We start from the raw sequence: 26,957 nt of genomic DNA on the forward strand, positions 1-26,957 counted from the left end.
TGTTGGCAGAGGGGAACGATTTCTAATATCAGACTCATCATGTCTGCCTTCACGGCTCTCAATGTCGAACCCGAAGACACTCTCGAAGAGGAGATTGACGACACCCGTGAGATCCAGCTTGAAGAGGCCTTCAAACTCTATCAAAATGCGCTGAAACTTCATTCTCAGGGTCCCGAGTACTTTCAAGAAGCCAAGGATGCTTACGACGAACTACTGAGATCCGAAGTCTTCAAATACCCAGATGTGGTCTCGGGCTTTCAACATGACGAACTCGACGATGAGGCGACGATCGCCGCTGCGCAGGCAGACGCCGGTGCAATCTCTCTGCTCCCGAGCAGTGCCGCCGAATCCTCTGCAAGTTCGGTTCCTCAGCTTCTCTATCTCGCCTTCAAGAACAGGGGTCAATTTCTCCTGGATGTTGCTCGCCACGAAGTCCCGAACCAGAGGGGCTCTCGCTCCGAGATCTGTCAGTACTACGCCAAGTCCTGCAAGGAAAGCCTTGGACAGTTCGCACAAGCTCTTGAGCGCGATGATACCGATCTCGACTCCTGGAAGAAGGCTGCCCGTGTGGCAGATGTTCTGTCCACCCAGCGAATAGCACGCTTCTGCTTGGAGAGCGTCCTGGCTGGTGAAGATGATGACGGCGAACAAACCATCGACTTATCGGGTCTTGACGAAGCCTTTGCAGCCGGTGAACTTGAGGAGGTAGTCGCCCTCGTACAAGATGACCTGAGCCGTCTTCGAAGCTCAGACGCAAGACCCAAGGAGAGGCTTTTGACACTATTGAAGACATCAAATGACCCTTACCCATTCCTACCAAAGCACGCCACTGCTCTCGAATACACTGATGACAGGTATCGCCCCTTGAGCTTCGCAGTAGGTCAACTGTCTCTACGGCCGGCCTCACCTGACCTTTATTCTCTTGGCAAGGAGATTTCCGAGACATTGGAACGTCTTGAACAGGGTACAGCCAATCTCAACAGTGCTACTACGATAAGGATAGATCTGAGCACGACAGATCACGAGGTCGAGATGGCAGCGACGTCCGAGAATGTGGGCAATGAGGCCGACGTCCCCGGCTCTGGCCAAGACGAACTGACGCAGAGTCCTGGTCAACATCCGGCTGAGACGGGAATCAAGATCGAGCAATCACCCGGGAAGGAGTTGCCACAAGAGAACGACAAGACAGGGCTCTTGCCAGATGGCGACACAACCGAGGTGCGACCTCTTGTTACAGCGCCATCACGGAAACGGTCTACGACAATTGCTGGTAACGATGAAACTGAAGGCCGAGCAAAGAGTAAAAGATTGCGAGCGAGAGAATCACTGGCTGATCCGACTGCTCAAGAAGATGAAGCGTCGCACGAAGATCCCCAGTACTTCTTAGACCAACTCGCTGTCTTCGAGCAGGCGGATCAAGCCACATTCGACATAACAAATTCCCTTCTAACCAAGCTGGGGTTGAAGCTATACTTTTCAACAGAGCAAGCTAAGCAAGCTTTCTGGACGGGTACCAGTGAGAAAGCGAATGAAGAGGGCTTCGAAAGTTCCCTGGAAGACTTACAACTGTCTTCAGACCTCCGCTTGATCTTGATGAACTGGTCGGATGATAAGGGCCAAGCTATCGTCAACGGGCATGGGAACCAGGATTTTGCTGAGAAAGCGACTGGCATGTCTTTGTTTTTGCAACACCTTAAACCTGCCATTCCGAAGGAGACAGAGCGCCCGAAGAGCTCCGACAAATTTGTACTAGGCCGTCTAATCACCTCAATCAATGCCGAACCAACAAATATCTACGGAGCAGCAAGTTCCTGGCTGTGCGCGGTTCTCACTAGCACGAACAGCGCGGGCGCACCATGTCCATCACTCTATCTAGGAGAGAAATGGACCGTCGAGGTGAAACACATGGTAGGTGAGTTGGCGCGCACAATGGAGGACTATCTATGGGGGCTTTTCCACCAGCGCCTCTCCTCCATTTCCAACTCAAGCCAGGAGCAAGTTGATGGCATTGATCCGGAGGTGCGTTCATCTGTCGAGATCGTTGAGACTCTTTTCGAGCTGTTTCTCGATACGGCCGCCTCAGCCTCCGATCTGGGCGGAGATATGGACCATGCGGAGCAAGCCTGCCATGCAGACCGCCTGAAGCGATGGTCAAGTCTGGCGAGCGAGTTCATGCAACTTTATTCCTACTCCCCTGCTCCTGGCCTAAACGATCCTCTAGTTCTTCGTTTCATCTGGGCGTCAGTGGCCCAAGCAAGACTTGACGACAATGTTGCCAAAGAACATATTGTCTCAATGCTCGAAGACCTGAAAACTTTCTTGGAAATGACAAACGCTGACCCGATCTTTCTACCAAACAATACTGCAATGTCTGTTATCTCTATGGCCGCGATTGATCGAGAGTTATCGGCTCTCAGTACGCGTGATTTCTTCACGAGCGTCTTCGACGACGATAACAGCGACCCCGTATCAGTGATCGAGAAATTGGAACCTATCTTAGAGTCAAATTCTAAAACAGGAGAAGAGGCGGCGCTTTTCCAGCATTCTGCCCAGGCAGAAGAGCTCATCCAATTTCTCGAGTCCGGCGACGCGGCGCTCAAATTGTACCTGTGGAGACGCCTTCAAAACGCCTACACCGCGATTTCTTATACCCCCAAAATTGTATCTTGTCTTCTCCGATCGATCGAGACGATTGTTGAGGAACTGTCCACTCCGCGGCATCTCGAAACGGAACCAAACATTCGACAGATCTCAATGCTCAAATGGTTACATGACGCGGACGAGATGATGATCAGATTGTTAGCCAAGGTCCTTACTGACTCGAACCCCTTTGAATGCGTTGACGGGTCCCATCTCCGTTCATCGCTTGATGCAGTCGCTAAGCTTGTCAAGCTCCTCCACGGATTCGTCCTCTATGAAGATTCACTACGCGTTGGCCAATCTACCGGGCCCCAACTCAAAGGCGCCACCTCAACAAAGCTGTACGAGAAGAGTAAGGACCGGTTCAGAGAAATGATCGTCCGCGCATGGACTTTGCAATATACGCTGCTCAAGGAAGCGACTGTCCAAGAATCTTCGTTGTATCCGCGAGCGGCAGACGACCTGGCAGAATATCTCTGCAACGTACACAGTTCTTTCGGCCTCCGACAGTATTGTAAATATGCCAATAAGTCCTTTGTAAAGTTGGTCAAATCCGAACTGGGAAATCTTGCTACAGAACAGGACTATACTAGCGAGATTGCTCAAGTCTTTTTCGATCTCTACCAACTCCGCTTTGCCACTGGTATTGGAGATGTCGACCACGGCTGTCCTCCGGAAAACCTGGACAAGAAGACGGCCTGGTCCTTGATCCCGACGATCATGAAATATGCAGAACGTTTCAACGTCAAAGACCTGAACAAGAGCGATCTCAAAGCAACAATTGACAAAATGCAGCAGGCTCTAGGAGTGGTGAAGAGTCCTCCAGCGCTACAGCAAAATAAACGGATCATTTCTTCGTACCTCAAGTCAATCATCAATGCAAATGACTTGTACCAGTGCCTCAGAGGTATCGGTGATCTGCCTACCCGTGCTGTGCAAGCAGACACGCAGATTGCGGCCAGCAGTGGCTGGTATTTCATGCTTGGACACCTTACGCTCTCGAAATACAAGTCGATAAAAAGAGTCAATCCAACGCCAACCGACGACCTGGATGTTGCTGCGAACTTCTTCCGTCAGGACTTGGATCACAACATTGAGAAATGGGAAACTTGGTATCGTTTGGCACAAGTCTATGAGGCCAAGATTGAAGACGACTTGATCTGGAATTCCACCAAACTCAATGACTCCAGGACCGATATTGCCCTGCTCGAGCGCCAAGCGATTCACAGCTACATCATGGCTGCTGCCGTAGCCATGCGCTCCGCTGATGACCGACCAGAAACTGTGGAGAAGATTGAGGACATGCTCACAGAGTTTGCCACCCGCTTATATGCTTCTTCTCGGCCTCCCCTGAGTATGGAAGCATTCCGGACCGACAAACACGTGCGTCACATGAGCAGCATCGTTGATATGACAATGTCCAAGCAACCCTATCATCTGCCGGTCCGAGAATATCGCCTGTGGAATTTCGCTGCCTATCTTCTCGGAAAGAAGCTGACGGATCGGCCCAAACCGTGGACATCCCACTACACGCGCGCGAAGTGTCTGTGGAAGATGTTTCGAAGCCCGGAGAATCATGATCGGATCTCCGCAGAAGCTGTCATAGAGGCTATTGTTGAGGCTATTGAGGCTCTTCCTAAAAAGGAGAAGAATCATGAGCCGATCTTGGAACCTCATTTCAAGCTTGTATCAACCGTTCACAAGATGGTAAGAAGTCGAAAGATCTCACATACCGAAGCCTACCAGTATCTGCAAGCATCGCGATATGCGCAAGGGGTGTCTCTGCCCAAGGATGAGGAAGGAGTCGACTGGGTGCCCTACATGCTGGAAATCTTGAAAAGGCTTGGGCATGCTGACAAGTCCAATTGGCACCATCGAATCATCGACCGCGCCGCCCATGTGATCTTTGATGATGAACCGAATTTCGCCGGTGCGCTTGGTGCTAAGCATCAGTTCACGCAACAGATATTCACGAAAACCATGACGATGCAGGTTTGGAAGCCTGAATTTGAGCGGCCGGGCCGTCATTATGTATATACTGGTCGATACGTCTCCTTCTTCGTGCACATTCTGGAGCAGCTCAACGACCGCGCAAACTTGGACGCGCTAGTCCGTCGCATCCGGAGGAAGACCACCGATTTCCTCGACCACACCAAGGTATGGGAGGAGGTGGCCACGACCTATGTGCGCCTGCTCAGACGACTGGGCAAAATACCCGAAGGTCGAGAACGCGCATTGTTCGACGGCATGAACCATGAAGAATTCACCAAGAAATCCGAGATGATGGAAAAATGGGCCCATGATCCCGACACCACCTCAGTCTACCTGGACATTATGCGAGACGGCATCGACTTGAAACGGCTTAATAACAGTCTGATGAAAGGACCCGTCATTGACGACCTTATAGGAGATTCTTACGCTTGTCTTTACGAAGAGTTCATCAAACAATTGCCACCCGAAGAACAGACCAAGCCACAGCCTGCCGCGCTCCCCCAAGGGACCTTTATCAATATGACGGCCGAGTTCGCTGCTAGTGGCGAGGATGGAACCAACATACTGCGCGCTCAAGGCGACGGAGCTGTTGACGGACCATTGTCTGTGTCGATCTCAGCGCCTGTAGGACTTGGACTCCAAAGTTCGTCCGCCCCTTTCCCTGTGGCGAGTGGCCAACCAATACCCGAAGTTCAGCGCGAACGAGCCAGACCTGGGCGTACAAAGACAGTCACCCGCCGCGAAATTCAGCGCAAGGCGGAGGCAGCCATAGTGAAGCCACCACCGATCAAGACACCCATCCTTTCGAAACAACCTATTGTGGTGATCCCTTCCAAGGTGGAAGCCGAAACAGAAGCACCAATCGACAAACGGTTAGCTGGAACGAAAGACGAAGACATAGACGGAAGCAGAGCAAGCTCTAGGCGTGGCTCTATTCAGGATAGTGCGGATGGAGAAGCCGACGCTGAAGACTCGGGCAGTGAGCTCAGTGACCTTGAGGACCTGGACGAAGAAAAGAAGCACATGCTGGAAGAGTACGAAATTTCCAGGGACAATGTGGACGATGTAGGCGAGGACGGGGCCGAGGATGCTGTCGACGATGCCGCTGAAGATAACGACGGCACAGAAGATGACGACGAGGAAATGCATGATGCAGAAGACGAAATCGAAATTCCAGACTCGCAGGAAAATATCGACCAGGATGCACCAGAAAATAAAGGCAGCCCCGGCAACGACGAAGAACAAGAATTTCATGAAGCACGAGAAGAACACGACGACACAGTGGACTAGGAAACTACTGCTGACCACGAACTGGACTCAGCTAGACGGTGCAACTGGATGTCGACGCGGTCAGAGGGAGGAAGAGATGTAGGGGCTGCTGTTCCATTGGCGGTCTTCCCTACAGCGGACGCCGTGCAGCCTGTGAGGAGGTCAAAAAGGGCGACGTACCGACCTTTTCTGTACCGATAGTGAGTGTAACAACAAAATGGAACTTCCGAACTACAAGTCGTATGATATGATCAGTTTGGTACTCCCTGTTGTGTGGTGACCCCTTTCGTAGCACTCCTCTCTCCGCAAGGCTCGCATGCCACCTCGTCTCGGACGACATTATCCCGAGGCGTCACCACAATTTTTTTTATTTTCCCAAGTCCGCAGCCCATCCATCCTGCTGCATTCCTGGCCCTGGCCCTGAGCTCTCTGCGCCCTCTGCCTTTTCTTTTTCTGTAGGTTTCTTGTTGTGCTTTGATGCCTAGGCTTGCTGCTGCTGCTGTCGCGCCAGTATCCCTCACGAGCGGGCTCGTGCCTCGTTGGCTTCTCTGGTGCCAGATCTGTATATTTTCTCCGCCGCACCCTGCTGCTGCTGCTGCTGCTGCACGCCAGTCATCCGCGACTAGACTCTCCTCGCACCTCGCAATGTCTTCTCCGAGCACGCAAAAGGACCAAGAGGCGACCAGCACAGCCGAGACTGTCGCAAGTGATACGATGGCTGCGGACTACACGAGCTTTAGCACCGACGAACTGGTCGGGCGCATCACGACATTGGAGCGCCAACTTCGCGAACAGACGGCGCTCCTGGCGTCCCTGACGCAGGCGAACCAGGCTACTCGCACATCCTTCGTCCAAGGACCACCAGAACCGTCACAGACCATCCCCACTGCTCGCAGTCGGTCGCCGTCATCCTCGCGACCGCGCTCCCCCCGGCGTGCGCGCCCGTTCAACCCGGCCCTGTACTCGACACGGCACATCGCGCTGAAGTTCGCGTATCTGGGCCGCCGCTACGGCGGGTATGAGCATGCGAACAACAACCTGACGCCGCAGCCTACGATTGAGGAGGTGCTATGGAAGGCGCTGCGGAAGGCGCGGCTGATTTCGCCTGTGCTGGCTAAGGGGGTGGACGAGAGCTACGACGTGGTCTGGGGCGAAGATAAGAGGAGGGAGACATACTTGACAAGGTGGACGAGAGAAGCCCCAGGACAGGGACAGGGCAATGGCGAGAGCGGGGGCAAGAGGGTCCGTCTGGATCTCAACTGGGAGGGGTGCCAGTATAGCAAGTGCGGGAGAACGGACAAGGGTGTGTCGGCGTTTGGCCAGGTCATTGGCATTCGAGTCAGAAGTAACCGGGCGCTGGAAACCGGTCAGGAGTCTACACCAGAGGAGTCCGGCCGGCACGGGGCCGTGAAGCATCAGAATGGCGATGGCGATGGCGATGGTGCAGGCGATACTACTATGCCATCCATAGATGCTGCCGACCTCGTCACGGACAACCACACAAAGCCTTTCGACCCCATCAAAGACGAACTACCGTACATCTCCCTCCTCAATTCTATCCTCCCGCCCGATATCCGCATTCTCGCTTGGTGCCCTTGCCCACCACCGATGTTCGACGCACGCTTCTCCTGTCGCGAGCGCCGCTATAAATACTTCTTCACCAACCCGGCGTTCTGCCCTACCCCGGGTCCTCTGGGTCTCCAGCGCGCAGACGGGAAGGGGTTGGCCGGTCTGCGGGAGGGGTGGCTGGATATCGAGAAAATGAGGGAAGCCGCGAGGAAACTCGTCGGGGCGCATGACTTCAGGAATCTCTGCAAGATCGATGCGAGTAAGCAGATGCCCAGCTGCGTGCGGAGGGTGACCTTTGCGGATGTGGTTGAGTTTCCCGAGACCGGCAGGATGTTTCTGGAACACGAAGGTCTTAACCAAACGGGATCGGCCTCGTCAGTCCTCGGAAAGGGAATGGCGCCAGGGGTGTCCGGCGGTCCAAAGGTGTATACTTTCTGCGTTCATGGCAGTGCGTTCCTGTGGCATCAGGTGCGGTGTATGGTGGCGGTATTGTTCCTTGTCGGCCAAGGCCTCGAAGAGCCGAGCATTATCGATGATTTGCTTGATATCGAAAAGAATCCACGTCGACCAGCGTACGAAATGGCCGATGACGCACCATTGGTGCTGTGGGACTGTATATTTCCCGACAACGAGAACGCAGATGGCGGGATGATGGAAGACTCTCTACCTTGGCTATATGCTGGGGATGCAGCCACGGTCCCTGCGCTCACCACGACGTCGACCAAGAACGACGGAAAATTCGGGACGGGCTCCGTGGTCGACGAACTCTGGACCCTGTGGCGCGATGCCAAGATGCAAGAGCTCCTCGCCGGCAGTCTGCTCGACCTGGCCATCTCACAAGGCGACGGCACTCCTCTTCGAAGACAAACGACACGAGACGGGCTCCGAGGAAGGGGAGGACGAAGTCAGAAAGTCTTTGACGGGGGTAGCAGAGCGAGGACCAGCGGACGATATGTCCCCGTGATGAAGAAGCCGAGGATCGAAACCTTGGAGGTGCTGAACGCAAAATGGGCGAAGAGGGGCGAGGCGAGGAATAAAGCCAAGGAAGAATTCGAGGAAACCAACGCGGAAGTAGAGTAGAACTATTAGGCCGCCGTGCTTTCAGCGGATGCCGGAATACAAGCATTTCCGACCGCCTCGCCAGACTTCCTCGAGAATTTCCCGTCGAGGGAGCAGAGTCTGTAGCCAAAATAAATAATGTCAGTCTCTGGTACTTGTAGGCAGGCTACCACAACCATTTTTTCATTTGGCGCCAACAAAGGGGAAGAGAAAATGCTTACAGGGAAGACAACCACCACCTCGGTAGCTCCTTCGACTATCACAGCCAGATAGAATCGGACTTCAAGCCCCTTAAAGGCTTCGTGTATGACGATGTCCTGGATCTGCGTAGTGGGAATGAATGTCGTGGTCGGGCCGGTGAAGAAGTAGGGCGACGACGTGGATGTCTGGATCCCCAGGCCCTGGAGTACTAAGAGGGACTCTTCTATACGTATCACGCATTTAGTCAGAGCAGCCTTCCTGAAAGTATCCAGACTGTCTGCCAATAGACCAAAAGATGTTGAAGACAGAAAATCAATTGGTGTTGATCTTGGATCGAGAAACCCTCCAATAGCAAAGCCCATGGAACAGGAACCAGAAACGGGGGACAACCAGACGAGATGGCATGAAGTACGTACCAACATAATCCCTCCTGAGGCACGCATAGACAATACCCAAGCTCACGGGCGCCAGCACCCACCATTCCGCGCGCTCGGCCACAGCTCTGATGGTCCCGCCCACCAGGCTAAGTTTAAGCCCGAGGTCTGCATACGCGTCGAGTCGTGGGGACTGCGTGTCGCTCTGGGCTTTAGCGAGGTTGACGACGACAGTGTACAAGACGAGCAGCACCCGCAACGCGTACTTGGTCAGGGTGAAGATGGGGACACGGCGGAGGTGACAGAACCACGAGTGTGAGCTGGCTCTGTTGTTGGTCGACCACGCTCGAGGCGGTTGTCGCGTGGAAACGGTGAAGCTGACCGTCGCCGGGCTCGGGAGGTGGATGGAGAGGTACTGGGTCGGACCGGAGAACATGGTTCCATGGTTATTTCAGGAGACTAGGTGAGGATATCTTTCTGCATGGCCTTCGACGAAAGCGATGTCAATTTACACAGTGTTCGCTCCGGGTAATGTGACGCCCGGAACGGAAAATTATTGTGCCGAGACTGACCCTCCTAGCAGCACAAAATCCGATGTTTATCCGATGTTTATTCCGCACCCTACAGGTTTTTCCGGGAGAATCGCAGCCTGATGCAAGTTCTTTCCCTCACCAGGTACTTTCGTCAGCTCGAATAGACTGTCCACTCGCGCTTTTAATACCTGCCAGAGGCTGCTTGTGCTTCAAAATGGCCGACGACCAGCGTGAGACTTCACCATCTCCACCTCCAACCACCAATACTGACAGGAAAGAGCGAGAATCGTCCAGGGGCGAAGACCGCAGAAGAAGCAGGTCTCCTCGACGGGATAGAAACAGGCGCGAGGATCGGCCGCGGCGCAAGGATGCGGGATTCAGATGGAAGGAAAAACGGCGAGATGATGACGACTCAAGGCGAGACCGCGACTCGGGACTGCAACGAGGCTACAGAGATCATTATCGACCTCGCTCGAGGTCCAGAACCCCGCCTTCTCGAAGACGCTCCCCTAGGAGAGACGACAAGCGACAAGATCGGGAAGAACAAGAACCCCGCGAAGAAAAGAGGAAGGACAGACTGGACAAGAAAGAGAAGAAGCCGGCGCCTGCAGTACCAGCGCAGCCAATGATCATTGTCTACGTCAACGACAGACTGGGGACAAAAAAAGCCATCCCATGCTATCCTACAGATCCCATAAGTGAGTCCATATCAGTCTCGTGGGGGTTTCACGTGCTAATGAAATGCCAGAGGACTTCAAAGTTATAGTTGCCTCGATGATCGGCAGACAACCTCACGAGATCCTGCTCAAGCGACAAGGCGAAAGACCATTCAAAGACCAACTGACTCTCCAAGACTACGGTGTCAGCAATAATGTCCAACTGGATCTTGAGGTTGACACGGGCGATTGATGGCAGGCGTATGTGGCCGTATGGCGGAGGGCCTGGCGTTGAATGGCAGTGGGTAGGCAGCACACGAAAATTACGTGTATATTGAGGTGGGAACATGGCTGTTCACACACAACAGTCCAGAGAATAGGAGTCCTCTGTCAAACGCTGTGCTGTCAAGGTAGACCAGTTGCATCCTGTGTTACTGGTCCGATGAAATGCATGCAAATGACGACATATTGACCTCGGGAAAACCAGTGGATCCAAGGCGGAAGGTGGGGCGAGACAAAAGTTTCGTGGGGAGAGCAAACCGCCAACTGCGCTTTACTTGAAGTTGAACTTTTCTATCCGTAGTTTCATTCATCCTGTTGTGTTATGTCAACCACCAGGTTGTGCTCTTTGGCCTCGCGGCCCACAGCAGGCTGCATAGTCTAAGGACCGCTTAGACAATCCTCCCACCGCGACTGTCGTTTGATCTGACTCTCCTCCGACCGTGCAAGATTCTCAACCTCACTTCACCTACCACCCAAATCATCGGCCGGACCTCTCGATCGGTGCACGATGGTCAGAAACATTGTCGTGTTCGGGGGCTCGTCCCATCCAACCTTGACAGAAACCATCTGTGAGATCCTCGGGATTGCACCTGGCCAAGCTCTCTTCTCGAAATTCGCGGTTGGAGAGACCAGAGTGGAGATCGGCGAGTCAGTTAGAGGAAAAGATGTCTATATCATACAGTCAGGTGGTGGGAAAGTCAACGACCACTTTGTCGAACTTCTTATTGCCATCTCGGCGTGCAAGACGGCCTCTGCAAAAAAGGTCACTGCTGTGCTTCCACTATTCCCATATTCTCGACAGTCGGACATACCCTACAACAAGAGTGGTGCGCCTCTAGTCAAGGCATCGAATGCGTCCAACAAGCTGGTTCCTGATTCGAACGGCTACACGTTTGACAGCATCCCGCCAACTCCACATCCAGACAAAACCGAGAGCCAAGGCCTCGCGAACGGACATCCCTTGCACAAAGCAACCTCAAAGTCGCAGCTCGATGAGGTAGAAAACAGCCCAACCTACCAGGCCCGTTTCAGTCACTACCGTGACCGTGATACAAGCTCCCATTCATCAACAAAGTCGGAATACTTTCCATCCCAGCGAAAGCGAGGAGACTCCACGGCTTCAGCCACGAACGGCATTGCCAATTATGACTTCGCTCTACCACCGAAGATGGATCCGCAAGACACTTTCAAACCTCGCCCCGGTTATCGACAATGGGTCGCTCAGGCAGGTACTCTCGTGGCAGATCTCTTGACCTGCGCTGGTGCGGATCATATCATCACTATGGATCTTCACGATCCTCAATATCAAGGGTTCTTTGACATTCCTGTCGACAATCTCTATGGACGGCCGATTCTGAAAAAGTACATCCAGCAAAACATTCCAGATTACAGAAATGGAGTGGTCGTTAGTCCCGACGCTGGAGGTGCTAAACGAGCAACCGCAATCGCCGATTCCTTGGGAATCGAGTTCGCACTGATTCACAAAGAGCGGAGACCTACCAAAATCACCGACCGGCAGAATGCGACTATGATGCTTGTTGGCGATGTTACCGGCAAAGTCGCCATTCTTATCGACGATCTGGCCGATACGAGTAACACGATCACTAGAGCGGCGAAACTTTTGAAGAAAGAAGGTGCCAGCAAAGTCTATGCGTTGGTGACACATGGCGTTCTGAGTGGAGACGCAATCGAAAGAATCAATGCCAGCGCATTGGATAAGGTCATTGTCACCAATACAGTGGATCAGTCTCACCACGTCAGGAGATGCCCCAAGCTCGAGGTGCTCGAGGTCGGTCACGTCTTTGCCGAGGTGAGTCCAAGCCTGGTTTTAATATTGCATGGAAGTGAAAAGGAAAAATACTAATGAAATCTTCGTCAACAGGCAATTCGACGGGTGCACTATGGCGAGAGCATCAGTGTGCTATTCCAATATGACTAGTGATCGGTCTTTGTAGGACCAATTCCTCGTGCGCTCTCGAAGCTCAGTGGTGCTCGCGCGACTACTTCCGACCAATGAATTTTTATGATCTTCCGGATTGCTGCTGATATTTTCCTGCAATGTCATCTCGCGTACTTGTTTCAATATTCCAAGATCGAGTTCCGCCCGCGCGAACACAAATAATAGCCACCTTCACAAAAAACTGCAGACAGAGATAGTATACAAAAATAGAGAACCGAAGTGCCTTGAACCAAGTGCTGGAGAGGTCTTCACCAGGCGGCTGGCGTCTTGAATGGATGGGAATCATGCACGTCCTTCGAGCACAGAGGGTATCGTCCAGGAACGTGTGGAATAATTTCAGCGCGGCTTCAACGGGCCAGTGAGCCTCTCTTACGACTGGAAGCTGCCAGAGATGGTACCGAACACTGAAGATCGGGAGGGCCGGGTTCCATCCATCTTGAAAACATTTTGCAACGCATGGGGGTGGCTTTTTTTTTTTGTTTTTCTGAAAGGTTCAAACCTCAAGTCATGGACATCCTGAATAATAGCGAAAACTGGTGCAATTCCCAATACACTCTCTCGCAATGCAAAATTGGTTGCTAATATTACAGCCATGAACGAAGATGCATGCATGCACATGGGTATCTTTTCCCCCCTCTTACTTCGACAAAAAATATATCGTGGTTGCTTGCCTACGGTCCGCTAGCCTTTCCACCGCAATTCCTCCCAAAACTCCTTTATAGAATACAGACTCGCGCCAGGAACGTGAGTTGCCGTGGGCTCACTAGTCATCATCGGGATCGGGGTTCCTTCGACATTGCCATACCTTGTAGCGAATGCGTATCGAAACCCGCATCGGCGGCCCGGGAGGAACTTGATGTCCAACAGCTTGAACTCCACCACCTTGTGGCTGCTTACCCCAGCCCCTTGGGAAACATCTTTCCTTTCGGTCTCTGAGCTTGTTGTTGCTTGTGCAGCCGGGTTTAGATCTGCATCGGCAAGAGGTTGTTGCGCACGGCTCATCTCAATCGCCTTCTCCCTCAACTCGATGACACGGTCGACAACAATCGCGGCGAGGCGGGAGTCCCAGAGGCCCTCGCGCCGATTGCACATTCGGAGGAGGGAGATGGCTTTATCGCGCAATTCGAGGTCGAGGGTCCGAGAGGCGATGAGGAAGAGGGTGGGCACGATTCCGAGGGCGAGCGAGAATGTGGGTCGCGCAACGAGGGGCTGTTGCGGTGAAGACTGTGCGGCTAAGTTTGAGGTTGAGGTTGTGGTTGTGGTTGTCGGGTCAAATGGTGACCGAGACGGCGTCCTACTATCCACAGGCCTGACAAACGTGGAAGTACATTGAATAAACTCTTCGACAGCATCAAGAGCCATCCAAAATTGCGGTCTGTAATCATTGTACACTGCTTCATCGTTGATCTCCACCCGTGCGAGAAAGGCTGTCATGAGAGCCTGATACGCCCTAAGAATCAGGAAAGCGGGACTTCGCGGTCTGGAACGGTCGGCTGGCGGGGATGAAGACGTTGAAGAGGAGGAGTCAGGCGTCTCCTTTGAGTATTCGTTCAAGTCGATGGAAGAAAATGCGTCAAATGCGGCCTGCCACTTCTCGAATTGCATCTTGATAGCGTGGAACTCAGTCAGAAGGGAAAGACCAACGTCCTCCGATATGAGACCCTCATTCGTCAGAGTATCAGCTCGTTCCACGTATTCAACAAGTTCTGCCAGCAGGAATTCCAAATGCAGCAAGGCGTGCTCGTGGGAGGTAAATTGGTCCGGGATGGCTGTTACAGCCTTCGTATGGTAAAACTTCGGCCTGGGGACAGGGAAGTTTGGATCCCCAATCTCGAGAATTTGTCTCTCCATGGCAACGAAGAAGCGTGTGAGGTCTTCACGAGGAACACGAGTCTGCATTATTGTATTGGTGTTCGGTTTTCGTTGCTCCTCAGCAAGGATTCTGATTCCCGACACAGCATGACAGCACGCTTCATGATACTGGCCCTGAAGACTCTCAAAGGCCGAGAAGAGTGCACACGTAACCAGAGAAGAATCGAATGTCTGATCGAGCTGTGACTGGTTGAGCCTGACAACCTCTCTTATGGCCTTGCCGTAATGGTGCAGAGCGAAATCGACGCTTCGTGTAGGCGAGAAATGATCGACGCTGGCAAACTGCTCATGCATGCTACTCAACGCGATGAGCGCATGTCTGACCGAGCTCTCCTGCCTCGCAAGTGGGAGAATGGTCGCTAGCCAGAAATCCGGCTGGAAAGCACCGGCCAGTTCCAGGGCGGTGCGATCCTGGAAGTAGCTCAACGCCCGCCGCTCGGACCAATCGAGGTCTGGATGTTCCGACAACAGAGGAGTTGGGTTGTGGGGAGTGTAGACGACGAATCTAACGGGCTCGCTCCCTCGACCGGACTCCGGATCGTGGGCGTATCCTTCACATGACTTGCCAGCCCTGATGCAGCGATTGCAACTGGGTCGTGCTTCGTCACATTTAACTCGTCTTCTCCTGTCCCGCATCAGGAAGGTGGCCATGGGGCAAGAGATAAATAGCTCATTGGGGCAGGACTAGGCTTCTTTGACTTACTTGCAGGTAATGCATCCCGTCCGGACTTTGTTTTTACCAATCCTGATCATGACTCTGGTGCTTTTCGGACCTTTGTATGTACATGGCTCGACGGAGACGTCCAGGAGATTGATTCTCTAGATATTATATTCAATTAGGCGTTACCTGAAGCCAATGCCGCCCCAAGCTGAACATTCAGAGGCACACAGCTAGAATACCTCGCCCGCTCTTTTGGCTACTGCCTGGAGATCTGTGGGCCTGACCATTGAATCCCTGACGCTCAGGCAACAAGCTTTGGGTTTCATCCAAAGGCCCTACAGGGATAGTCTCTAGACGAACCACGTACTGCTAGAGGTACCAGTGCCAAGTTTAGGCACACTGCCCGTGAGTGGCAGGAGAATATGTACAGGAAAACAAAAGCCATGTCCAGGAACGACGTCGACGGGGACCTTAGCCGAAGCCCTATTTCGCACTCTCCCAGACCAGGCCACCCACATTAGCCGAAAATGGTTAGGAGGTACGAGCAATCTGCTGGCCAATGACAACTCGCATGGGCTAGCCTTGTGTACTACTGCGTATCATACGCCATAGCTTCCCCTAAGCCTCTTTGCCAATCCAATGCAACCAGGGGTTGTCAACATCTAAGCCCCCCTTTCAGTCGTCTTCAATTTCATACCACCACCATCTCCTTTGTCATCAAATAGCCCCGAAGCTGGCTGGCGGCTGTTGCTGGTGCAAAAGCTCGTATGCGCTAAACCCATCGATGCTATGCCTCGTTATGTGAAAATACGCCGGCCTCTGAAACCATCCCCTGGGGCACAGCCGTACTCGATGGCGTTTACGTGCAAGTACCGCTGTCAATCTCCAGGCAGCTATTTTTTGTACTCCTGTACCCGAAGGTTGGTAGGCTATATCAACCATGGTTCATCCCAATGGAGTCTCTCCGTGCTCAACCCTCAGTCTTGATATACTTCTTCCTACCTCACCTGGCAAAGAAACCCGCCCTCTTCACAACAGCAGGAAGTATCCGTACATTTCTCCCTCGAGAATTACCAGCTCTTCTCCACAGGACACCCTTCCAACGAGAAGCACACCACAACAATGCCTAAGATTGTGTGCCATGCCGGCACAGGGCCCAACGACATCTGGTCCTATTGCCCTTCGCTGGGCGCGGCTATCCTCTTCACGGTCCTCTTCGGCATCACGACGTGCGCCCATATAGTCCAGGCAATCATCTACCGCAAGCCCTTCGCCACGGTCCTCATCATGGGTGCCCTGTGGGAGACTGGCGGATACGTCGCCCGCATATACTCGATCGAGAACCAGCTGCAGAGCGGAATCTACACGGCGCAGCTCCTCCTGATCCTGCTCGCGCCGCTCTGGATCAACGCCTACATCTACATGCTCCTGGGGCGCATGATCCACTTTTTCTTGCCCAAGGGCGAGGACCGTGTGTTCAAGATCCGCGCACGGGCCATCACCCGCATGTTCGTGGCGTTCGACATCACGGCGTTTCTCATCCAGGCCGTCGGCGGCACCATGACGGGTCCGGGCGCGAGTGCGTCGGTCCAGAAGACCGGCTTGAACATCTACACGGGCGGCGTGGGCGTGCAATTGTTCTTTCTCGTCATCTTTGTCTCCTTGGCCATCGGGTTCCAACGCAAGGTCCAGTTCCTGAGGCAGCGAAGGTCCCCTAGCAGAGCAGGTCTCTACTTCGCCGACATCGAAACGCAATACCAACCCGCGCCCGCGTCGTCCCCCTCACCCGACCCAAGCCGCCGGTCCTCCTTTCAAATGCAGTCCCTCTACCCTACGCCGGAGCACCCTTTTACCACCACAACAGTAACATCTCCTAACCTCGACCTCGCCACGCCGCTACTACGCCTGCTCTACATCACGCTGGCGCTGATCATCGTGCGCAACATCTACCGCCTCGTCGAGTTCGGGATGGGCGCCAACTCCCCGACAGTGACGCACGAGTGGTTCGCATACGTGTTCGACGGCGTGCCCATGTTCTTCGCGCTCCTGTGGCTCAACGTCTTCTACCCGGGCCGCTTCCTGCAGGGCGAGCGGAGCGACTTCTCCCAGGAGGACCGGGAGCGGAAGCTAGAGAAGAAATCGCGGAAGCAGCAGAAGAAAGACGACAAGCGCGAGCGGAAGGAGATGAAGAGGATGGCCAAGGATGGAATGGGTGCTGAGGGCGGTGCATACGAGGCTCTCAAGTAAATACTCACAAGAATTCGAGCATTGACATTTCTCGGTGTTATGGATAGATGGACCTGTTAGGTTTCCTGCGTACAAGAGCGAAGAAGAGGGAAAAAGAGATAGATGTGTGACTCAAAGATGGACGATATGATGTATTTATTCACTGCAAAAGACAGATGTATTTCAACATTGACTGAACCCAGAACACACAAAATGACAATCTCCTGCAATACAAGCGATCTTGGCTGAGCAACCTTGGCGGTTGTCGGTTCTGGACAAAGACCGACCGAGCCGTTTCTCTCCCAGACCCCGACCGGATGTCCACGTGTTGGATTGACAGCAGACAACGAGCCGTCACTGAGGACTTGGTGTATCCCATTGAGATATGTACCAGTGCCTCTTCTCATAGTTGTCCGCGTAGCCGGGGATAGATTTTGACATGGCCACATCCCACGCCCGGAATGCATTTGTGTAGTCGGAAAGCAACGTCTTCTCTGGACGCGCCGGCTTATTCACCCGACAATGGAGGATCGCAGGGCATCCCGTCGGTCGATCGATGCGTCTTCGCAAGCTGGCCAAAAGTCCACCATTCGCTTGGCGTTGTTTTTCCTTCAAGTTTCTGATGTTCATGCGCGCTTGACGTCGGTGGAGGCGGGCTCTTTCAGCTGCCCATTGTCGGAAGCCGGCCTCCACGCCAGGAGCATATGGGCCAAACAACTGGGATGTTTTGAAGGAAGGTGGTCCCTGGACTCCGCTTTCTGGAAGCACTCGTGTGTATCTGACAACCTCCATGTTTTCGCATGAACCCACCGCATGTGAGCAGATCGCAGCCATTTGTGTGTGGGTACAGATGTCAGGGTGAAGATAACCATGGTCTGTCCAGTGAAGCGACGGATCAGGTTTCCAGAAGTCTTGTCGAGTAGGGTGCTGTGGCTGTTGCAGCTTGATACAATTGTCGAGATGAGGTTCCGGGATTGGAGACTCTGGTCGGCAGCTCCTAATGTCCTCGACACAAGCCAATGACTCTGCGTTCTCTTCTAGTTGGCACGGTCCCTCAAAATAACCTGAGTCGATTCTTCTGAGTGGAGATTCCCCAGAGATGGAATCTGAGCAGGGGTGCGAGGGTTCACGCTCGGCCGAGAAGGTCATCGGCGACAAAATCAACTCCAGAGCAGGGCGTTGTACCTCGATGAAGTGTACGGCGGCGACGTGGGACTCCGGCATTATCGTTTATCGTTTTGATGGCTTTGTCAATGCACAGAGATCGATCGAACAAACGGGGGGTTGGTTTGAGCTGCGAGACAAGCTGTGTGCCAGGCGAGGGTATCGATGACGCTATAACAGGTGGGAAAAATCAACGAGATTGTTGGAGATGGCCCTTTTAACAAGGTTTGATGAAAAAGAATCACTCGATAGGATGAAAATACACCTCTGTTGATGTGAACTGTTGATGATTGTCCTCAGGCAACCACAGTCCGATCTGTCCGTGCGGAAGGCAGTAAGGAGCTCTCCACGCAGACGTACCTTCTCCCCGAGAGTTGTCGGATCGAGTAGTCTTCGCAAGAAGATGAAAGGAGCTCCTTTGAGTTGTTGTTGAAAAAGTTGTTCTTTCGGTCTGGAGCTATCAAGCTGGTAGGCCGCAAAGGCAGACCCCCATCTACCGAACGCCGTGCTGCCCACGTGACAATGACCCTAACCCATGTTAGAACACACTGATGTAGTTCCCTATCCTCTCCTTTTGATTTTGAGCAATGCATTCGGCAATCCATGTGATGTTGCGGATTTCCTAAAATAGAGTCAGCGGCCTTGTCTCCCCAGAAAGGTTCCAACTCACCTGCTCCCGTAACTTAACCCATGCGTATATGACTGCATGGGTAAATTGTCGAGTGAAAACCATCTTGGAAAGTTCCATCTCCTTCTGGTAGAACATGTCCTCCAGAGACTTGGATTCCCCACCTGAGCCTCCAGCCATGTTCCCAGCACCCACGCCGCTGGTTTGATTGAATCCGACCTCATCGAAAAATCGCTTGTAGTCCCCGACGCCGCTAACTGCAAGTCCGACACCTTCAAGGTCGTCCGCTCTCGACAGCATGAGCATTCCCTCCGGATACAACTTCCCAAACTCAGGGTAGAGCTTCTTCCTCTGTTCCTTGGTCAGCTCTGTCCCGAAGGAGTTTATGGTGATGTTGATAGCTCGTCGATCAGCTTCGAACTCGAGGATTTCAGACATGATCTCCCCCGTGGGGGTCATGGCCATATCGGGGTCCGTGTTTACGAAGTGGTAGAAATCCTCCAGATAGTTCTTGTACAAGGTGTTTCGGACGATCTCAATGTTGAGTTCGTCCAGATCCTGATGACTCAAACTCCCTTTGAAATATGGAGCCAGAGGAGTCTCGATAAGGACTGAGTTATACAGTTCCTCAATGTTGGTGGCCACGCAAAGAACTGGCATTGTCTCAAACCAACCCAGCGGGTGGCATCTCTCTAACAGTTCTTTGGTATCTCTTTCGTGTAGTGTCCCAGTAATGAGGAGGGCCACATTGTCAATCATGTATGAGTATGTGAGGTATTCCATGAATTTTGCCAACGATCCTGTCGCCTGTCCTTGGAGGTATCTGAAGTCAGAGACGAGTTTCTCGGTAGTTTTGCTGGCCAGGGCCGATGTCGAGGGGTTTGGAGGAAGATTCGAGAGCGCCTCGCCGTAAGCTGGACCTAGCTGCGTCTTGACGTCTTCGATCGTTTCGCATTGAGTGAGCTGTACTCTGTCAATGAGGCGTCCCCAAGTTGGTCCTTGGAGGTACATACGTTGCCATAGTTCGTGCCTGTCAGTAGAGCATTGCGATAACCACGAACTATACCCTCCAAATAACCCCCGTTGACGTTGAACAGAAGACCTGGATCGCAATTTAGGGACGGAATACGGTAGAGTCAAGGGTGCTCACCTTCCATAGTACCAAGCACAAGATATCAACCAAACAATGGAGCGATGGGAAGATACGAAGCCGCAAGAAGCTCCTGAAGTAGTGGCAGCTTGAGGTAAAGGCGTCGACGGGCAGGCAGGCGAATAGATCTACCGGAGCTGAGGTTGGAACTGGCAGCTGCGCAGTTGCCGCTTTAGTGTCTGGGCCAAAGTTTCGTGACGGCATGGACTGCCGCTTTTACTTCAGCAGCTCCGCCATCCCCCAACTCTTTGATCCTGTCTACTTGTCTATGTCTCCTTCTAGAACAAGCTGAAAGAGCCAGACTTGGACTTACACAACATTCCAGACGCGATGAATCCACACAAAGGCACGAAAAGGTTCAAATTCCAGTGCTGTCCTCGAATGTCAGACGCTGTCGCGAAGAAGCACTACCAGTCATTCAGGTCACGTACTATCTTCCTTCCAGCGTTCGGCGGAACGCCACCTGCGCGGCCTCTCCGAAGGGTCGACAAGTCCAGTCACACATCTAGAAGTTACCTCGCTCTGCCATCTTCTCACATTAAGTGCCTGAAGTCCCTCAATGTCCCGAAAAATTCGGAGCTTGCCTCTTTGCACTAGACAAGAATATGAAGAAAATTACTTTTGGTTATAGCTCTCACTATGGAAGGCAGTAATTATCTCTAATAACAGCCACTCGATCTATACATCAGCAGCATCCTCCAGAACAGCGTCGGCTGCCTTCTCGCTGATCATATACGTGGGTAGCACGATATAGAAGCCCGGGATCTTGGGAAAGACACTAGCATCAACAACTCTCAAGCCGTCGACGCCCCGAACACGAAATTTGGAATCCAAAACCGCCATCTCGTCATCGTCAGCGCCAATCGGGCAAGTGCAGCTAGCATGATGTCCCCAGGCTTCTTTCTTGATCCAGTCCTTCATTTCGGCCTCGTTCGTGACCTGATTACCTGGCCAAACCTCTTGGAAAGTACCCTGCAGCGGGATATAATCTTTAAACATCTTTCGAGACAATTCCATTCCCTCATATGCAGCTTGAAGATCCTTTTCATCAGCATCGTCGGCAGTTACTCCTGTATCGAAATAATTGAAATTGATGATGGGTGTGTCACGAGGATCGGTTGAGCGCAGGGTAATGGTGCCGGCGTTGTTGCGCGAGTGTGCCTTTAGCACGATCCAGGCCCAGTGATGGGCGTCTTTGAGAGATTCATTGGCGTACCCTGGGTGATAGCCCGTGAAATAGGCTGGTGCCCCGGAGATCAGGAGATCAGGATCTCCATCTGCAACAGACGACTTTTTCACCACGGCTATGGCAATACCATTGGTTGCATAAGTGCCTTTGAGAGATGGACCTGGTTGGTTCTGCCATTGTACCAAGCACGGGTCAGGCTGGGTGCGAAGGAAGGTACAGTCCTTGGTAATGGCAAAGTCGGTATTACTGTTGCCGACAATTGTTGATTCGTACCGGTCTTGCAGATTGGTCCCCACACCTGGAAGGTTGACGACTACGGGGATGCCGAGCTTGGAAAGCTCTGTTGCAGGTCCAATACCCGACAATTTGAGCAGTTGCGGCGAGTTGAATGCACCACCAGAAATGATCACTTCGCGGTTGACGTTGACACTGCCTGGAGTGCCACCGGCCGAGGCGCCTGCACGAGGATCGGCGCGGTACAGACTTTGTCCCTCCAGATAATCGACGCCGATGGCCTTCGGCTTGGGCCCAGAGGTGTCAAACCGGACTTTCGACACTAGGGTGTTGAGCTTGATGTCAAGATGATATTTGCGCGAACCGTCTGCGTTGGTAGCAGTAGCAGTATCGAGGATGAAGTCGCGAGCACCATTGCGTTTCTTGTCTACCTCGGTGACTGCAATTGGAACCTGGTAAAGGCCCTCTTGAGAGTCCCGGTTGGGGACATCGGCGTTGATGTCGCGGAGCAAGACTTCGCCCAAACCAGCCACTGTGCTGAGAACCATCCCGAGAAGACCCTTGCCCATTGCTGTTCCCGCTGCTATGATGAGGGACAAGAGTTTCTGGTCCTCAACCGCCAAAGACAATTCCGTGAGGCTAGTCTCGTACCAACCATCAAACCCATGGCCTACGACACTGTTGGGAAGATACCTGCAGCGTTCCATGCGCTCAAAGTATTTCCGCATGTTCGCTGCGCTCCAAGAGCTATCACCAGTGATTGACGCGATATTGTTCCAGTCGCTCTCATGGGGGTAAATGGTGATCATTGCGTTATGTGTTGAGCAACCTCCCAGTGTACCTGTTCGAGGATACCAGATCCCCAAGGGAGTTGAGGCTGCCGGCGGACTGTTCCCAACATATTCGTCTCCGGAAGGAGTCTTCCAGACCATTTTGGAGTCCTCTTCTTGCCGTGTAAGGTCCTGATAGTGGTTGACGAAGTAATCCCACCGCATTGGGGTGTATTCGCTGGCCTGAAGCTGCAAAGCCGGAACCTGCTGCCAGATGGCATCGCCTTGATCGTCACCAGCCTCAATCAGAAGCACTTTATAACCTGCGATAGCCAGCCTCGATGCCAGTGGGCCTCCTCCAGGGCCGCTTCCGACAACCACATAGTCGTAGGTCGCAGGGTCTGTGGCATTGCCTCCCTGAACAGTCTGTGTGATGTTGTCACGTCTGAAAAACTTATTATGTGAGTGTCTATGCGACGCTGTTCTGCCCCTATGTTAGCCTTGATAAAACTCTACTTAAGGGCAACTAAACTCACAGAGCCGACACAGTCGTGCCCAGGACGGTCAGAAAGGCTAAACTCGTCCTCATGGCCAGCAAAATGACGCTCACAGGACCTAAACACAAATGACCAAAAGAATGACGAAGGTGCAAGCAACTGGGCCAGTACCAGAAGTGCTGGCTCCCATATGTATCTTATAGTGTGCTGGAAAAGGCCATGTCCTCCCTCGATGTATCAATCCATTCTGAGATGGATGGAGACTGGGATCGTCAATTGGCTCCCCTCCGACTTTTCTCAGAGACCCGGTCGAATCTGGCAGAAGCCAGGCCACCGAAAACGTCTCAATGTCCAAGGAGGACAAGTGCACACGGCTAGGTAGAGGGTATTCGCAACTCGAACGCGCCATGCCCCATCAAGTAGCGGAAAAACAAGACCAGGGGCTTATGGACCCGGCGAGTTACTTCGCAATACCGGACGGAACCGCACAATGGATGTTCTCTAAGCTATATCCGGCCATTTGGTCTGAAGAACAAAAACTTGCGGACTCCAGGCACCTTGCCAGGTAGGTGCAATATGGGCCCCATGTCTTCCAGGGCTCCCTTGAGTACGCAATGGAGCAGGCATTGCGCCGGCCCCATGGAGCAGCCATGGAGCAAACAAGGCTGAATGCCAACCGGCTGAACTCAGCCCCCGTTGCCTCTCGGGCCAAGCTAGTGGCTTCGTCTAGCCACCAGGCTCTGTGGCTTGCTAGCCGTTGGACGATCCCGCTGTGGGTACCGGGTGCCCTTGCTTCGATTATTAGCGGCTAGTGGGAGACGGTTGTTCCAAGATTTTGGCGAAATGCTCGGAGGGGTTCCTCGGGCTTCACGCAGGGGCGTGCACTGTGGATGAATCACCTGTCATCACTTCGTTGGCAGCTCAGTTACGCCACTCTTCGGCAGTGAGTGACAAGACCGCAAGAGTCTCAAAGTTTCGGCTGGAAATAACCGTTACATAGAACCTGTTGATCTCAGAGTTTCGACAACCTTATCTACGACTTTGTGAGAGGATGGGCCAGTCATCCGATCTTGCTTGACGGTGGTATGAATGTACGTACTTCATGCACAATCTAACGATATTCCTACGCCTTCACGAGGTACATCAGCGTATGTGTGCAGGGCATCGCTCCATGGCCAGCCTTGTAATGGTCAGCCTGTCTAGAATGCCGTCCCTGGTGCAAAGCCGACACGGTCGTCCTTTACGCTCTCCAGGTCAACCAAACGGACAAAGTCCTGTCCGCCGTCTTTGGCATCCCTCCGCCTATCAAGTTGTATCGCTGGAGTCCGAGCTCCACTCCGGCTGCCAGAAAGACCACTTCCCTTGCTCTTGCCGTGGACTGTCCCCCCGATGACCTTGGGAAAGTAGTGTTTGAATAGCGAGTAGATCGCGGGCATACAGGCGCAAATGACCCCCACGTCCATCTCGATACAGGACCAGTAGCCGAATGCCGTGGTGTCCCATGTCAGGTTTTGGGAAGTGGCAAACTGGAAGAGCGTGTCCAGTCGCAGAGCACTAACAACGATCACACTAGAAAAAGACAGGTTAGATATCGGCGTTGTGACAGAGGCTTGAGAAACGTACCATGCTCCCACACTCAACATGATCATGATTTGTAACTTCTTCTTCCAATGCAGGCTTAGTTTCATTACCAGCCGTAATGGCATGACGAGAATGACCACGTCCAGAACGATGTTGATCGCTGCCGCAGCCCATCCCTGAGCGTTCACATTGTTGCATTTGCCCTCGTGCTCGCCGTCCCAGTGCGTCCACGCCAAAGACACTGGTTGACACTGGAAGGCTGAGACGACGAGAAATGCAACCATATATAGAAGGGTGGCGGCCATGGTGGCGAAGGCTACCCGTCGAAAATACTTCTCCGGAAAGACTCGAATGTAGAAGCATATGATTGCCACTTTCGTCAGGGAAATAATGATGATATAGAGAAGTTCGTCAATAAAGTATACCTGACAGGTCGTCAGCTTGATTGCTTTCCCAAATAGTTCCTGAAAGGTTCGTGCATACTTTGAGAATGAGAGTGATGTCGTCAAACGGAACGGTCCAGATGTCTCTGCCGTAGCCGTTACTGGCAACTGCAGACAGTCAGTATAGATTTGGTACGCCGGATGCGAGTGATGTTGATACTTACGGACTACTGACAACGCTGAGAATGCTATAAGGAGAATCTGTCACTCGGATTCAGCATTTGAGTCATCCAGCTGCAAGATGTCCACCTGGTCGTACCATTGCAATAGTGATGGTTATGTCGTCGTAACCAATCTTCGCCGCGGGAACTTTGAGTTTGGCGAAGATACGGATCATGTAGATGATGAGGGCTACAGCGCCTCCTCCTGCCCCAAATCCTGAGACAAGACTGCTTCTGTCACGGATGGGTGAGCCGCAAGCCGTCATGGACACATTCTTGGTGGCTTAGGAATTGTCAGAGTGTGAACAGGTTGTTGAGTCTTTGGCTTGCAAGCTTACTCAGTTGTTCTTTGATCGTACAATTCATGGCAACGCATATTGTGATAGTTTCTGCCAACTGCTGGTTTGTGCAGATACATGCTTGGTCTGTCGCAGAGCAGGGCGACTGAGCGATGCCTGCTATGGTACAGTCGAGCTGGACTTATCAGCGACGGCAAGGCCGGAAAGAGGGTTACACTTACGCCGCATTTTGGATAAAGAGCGGCCGCAGACTCCAAATCTGCTTCAACAACAGGAAGCAAGAATGTCGTTATGAGGAAGAGCGCGGCCGTAAACAATCTCATTGTCGTGAACGTATCGTCCCAAACGTAAAATAAGTCCCGTCTCGCAGAAAGGATCAATGAGAAGGGAACCGCAGTTAAAGCATGATATGCCTCAATATTAAGGGCCGAGGGTAACACTTCCTTTCGTTTGGAAAGCCTTCAACTATCGCAAACTCTCCCCAGTTACCAGCAGCGGCTCAGTGTTAGTAGCGTGGTTCTTCGAGCTACCAAGAGCCCGCCAGGGATACATGAGACGGGAAAGAAAACGTCGTTGCTGCGGCGGTGGAGAATTTGGCCCAACAGTGAAGTTATCTGGCCCACAAACGTGAAAAAATCGAGTATAGAGCAAGAAGCACGGATACCAAGAGGTAAGAGTATCTGGAGAAGATCAACAGTCGGGATAGAGCAGTGAAAAGACGTGCATGACAAGGATGAGACGCACGACCAATGCCGAATTCGTGGATTCGTCCCCATTATTACACGCCCTTGAGATTTGCACACTTGATGTCTCCACTCACAGGGAAGCTCCTAGCATCGAGGCTGTAATTAAGCAAAACCTTGAGGGGACTGGGCATGGGATTCCATTCTAAGCTTACCGGGCCCTCAAACACTCTGTACTCGGTAGAGATGCAGCATACTGATGATCAACTCCACGCCGGCGGCGAGCTAGACGAGATGAGCACTCACTGGGCTCTAAAAACACACTGGCATTTCTCTCTCTGCACCTAGGTATTCCCTTGCTGAGGAAGATTGACCATTTCGGTACTTCGAGGGGTCTCCCTCGTTCGAGGAGTCAATAGAATCTCCACTTTTGGCCCCTGCCAATCCCGTTAACTTTACCTACTCGTGTGCTAGAGTCTAGGGTTCCGCCTGCAGCCGCGAGGAACAGGGATAATCCCCAGCCTCGTGCCCACATCACGACCAGAATCTTGGAACCAGCCCAGCCCAGAAAGGATTTGCCTCGCAGAAGGAGTCTAGTCGCAGACGACAGAAGCAGGGACGGAGCAGCCCGTCAGGCTCGGGCTCCTTCTTTGGGAGGCAGTCACCCACAACCTCCTGACGAGTCGTGGCGTTTGATCAGGAGCTGTGGGACGAATCGGGGAATTTGGTCTTGGACAAGAATAGTCTTCGAAGAATGCAGCCTGGCTTGGAGCCTGGGGCCATGAATCTTTCCTCTTCCTTCGCACAGGAACTAGCGACCTGCTTTCGGTTCTATCGCAAGACCACAATTTGGCCAGTGACACG

The 26,957-nt window shown here is 52.8% G+C and overlaps 11 protein-coding genes across 11 annotated transcripts; 5 read left to right on the top strand and 6 right to left on the bottom strand.

The window, feature by feature from the left end:
• Window positions 1-39: 39 nt before the first annotated feature.
• AYL99_06529 (hypothetical protein) lies at window positions 40-5,922 on the top strand (the record flags this gene model as incomplete). The annotated part of the gene is made up of 1 exon (XM_018838038.1): window positions 40-5,922. The coding sequence occupies one exon, from the start codon at window positions 40-42 to the stop codon at window positions 5,920-5,922; it is 5,883 nt and encodes a 1,960-aa protein (XP_018692598.1).
• Window positions 5,923-6,546: 624 nt separating this feature from the next.
• On the top strand, window positions 6,547-8,550 carry AYL99_06530 (tRNA pseudouridine(38-40) synthase; the record flags this gene model as incomplete). The annotated part of the gene is made up of 1 exon (XM_018838039.1): window positions 6,547-8,550. One exon carries the CDS (start codon window positions 6,547-6,549, stop codon window positions 8,548-8,550), a length of 2,004 nt encoding a protein of 667 aa, XP_018692599.1.
• A 21-nt stretch (window positions 8,551-8,571) lies between these two features.
• Window positions 8,572-9,540, bottom strand: AYL99_06531 (hypothetical protein; the record flags this gene model as incomplete). Its single annotated transcript, XM_018838040.1, has 3 exons — window positions 8,572-8,649; window positions 8,751-8,953; window positions 9,147-9,540. 3 exons carry the CDS (start codon window positions 9,538-9,540, stop codon window positions 8,572-8,574), a joined length of 675 nt encoding a protein of 224 aa, XP_018692600.1.
• A 311-nt stretch (window positions 9,541-9,851) lies between these two features.
• On the top strand, window positions 9,852-10,546 carry AYL99_06532 (hypothetical protein; the record flags this gene model as incomplete). Its single annotated transcript, XM_018838041.1, has 2 exons — window positions 9,852-10,335; window positions 10,386-10,546. 2 exons carry the CDS (start codon window positions 9,852-9,854, stop codon window positions 10,544-10,546), a joined length of 645 nt encoding a protein of 214 aa, XP_018692601.1.
• A 537-nt stretch (window positions 10,547-11,083) lies between these two features.
• AYL99_06533 (hypothetical protein) lies at window positions 11,084-12,514 on the top strand (the record flags this gene model as incomplete). Its single annotated transcript, XM_018838042.1, has 2 exons — window positions 11,084-12,385; window positions 12,458-12,514. The coding sequence occupies 2 exons, from the start codon at window positions 11,084-11,086 to the stop codon at window positions 12,512-12,514; spliced, it is 1,359 nt and encodes a 452-aa protein (XP_018692602.1).
• A 702-nt stretch (window positions 12,515-13,216) lies between these two features.
• Window positions 13,217-15,058, bottom strand: AYL99_06534 (hypothetical protein; the record flags this gene model as incomplete). Its single annotated transcript, XM_018838043.1, has 1 exon — window positions 13,217-15,058. One exon carries the CDS (start codon window positions 15,056-15,058, stop codon window positions 13,217-13,219), a length of 1,842 nt encoding a protein of 613 aa, XP_018692603.1.
• A 1,132-nt stretch (window positions 15,059-16,190) lies between these two features.
• AYL99_06535 (hypothetical protein) lies at window positions 16,191-17,315 on the top strand (the record flags this gene model as incomplete). Its single annotated transcript, XM_018838044.1, has 1 exon — window positions 16,191-17,315. One exon carries the CDS (start codon window positions 16,191-16,193, stop codon window positions 17,313-17,315), a length of 1,125 nt encoding a protein of 374 aa, XP_018692604.1.
• Window positions 17,316-17,648: 333 nt separating this feature from the next.
• AYL99_06536 (hypothetical protein) lies at window positions 17,649-18,518 on the bottom strand (the record flags this gene model as incomplete). Its single annotated transcript, XM_018838045.1, has 1 exon — window positions 17,649-18,518. The coding sequence occupies one exon, from the start codon at window positions 18,516-18,518 to the stop codon at window positions 17,649-17,651; it is 870 nt and encodes a 289-aa protein (XP_018692605.1).
• Window positions 18,519-18,996: 478 nt separating this feature from the next.
• Window positions 18,997-20,243, bottom strand: AYL99_06537 (V-type proton ATPase subunit D; the record flags this gene model as incomplete). Its single annotated transcript, XM_018838046.1, has 4 exons — window positions 18,997-19,080; window positions 19,129-20,049; window positions 20,100-20,188; window positions 20,237-20,243. 4 exons carry the CDS (start codon window positions 20,241-20,243, stop codon window positions 18,997-18,999), a joined length of 1,101 nt encoding a protein of 366 aa, XP_018692606.1.
• Window positions 20,244-20,914: 671 nt separating this feature from the next.
• Window positions 20,915-23,018, bottom strand: AYL99_06538 (hypothetical protein; the record flags this gene model as incomplete). The annotated part of the gene is made up of 2 exons (XM_018838047.1): window positions 20,915-22,913; window positions 22,966-23,018. 2 exons carry the CDS (start codon window positions 23,016-23,018, stop codon window positions 20,915-20,917), a joined length of 2,052 nt encoding a protein of 683 aa, XP_018692607.1.
• Window positions 23,019-24,125: 1,107 nt separating this feature from the next.
• Window positions 24,126-25,733, bottom strand: AYL99_06539 (hypothetical protein; the record flags this gene model as incomplete). Its single annotated transcript, XM_018838048.1, has 7 exons — window positions 24,126-24,495; window positions 24,550-24,932; window positions 24,991-25,058; window positions 25,115-25,151; window positions 25,210-25,394; window positions 25,450-25,585; window positions 25,632-25,733. 7 exons carry the CDS (start codon window positions 25,731-25,733, stop codon window positions 24,126-24,128), a joined length of 1,281 nt encoding a protein of 426 aa, XP_018692608.1.
• Between the last annotated feature and the right edge of the window lie 1,224 nt (window positions 25,734-26,957).

Source organism: Fonsecaea erecta (genome assembly GCF_001651985.1).
Source record: "Fonsecaea erecta strain CBS 125763 chromosome Unknown Scaff5, whole genome shotgun sequence".
NCBI classification, from domain to species: Eukaryota; Fungi; Ascomycota; class Eurotiomycetes; order Chaetothyriales; family Herpotrichiellaceae; genus Fonsecaea; species Fonsecaea erecta.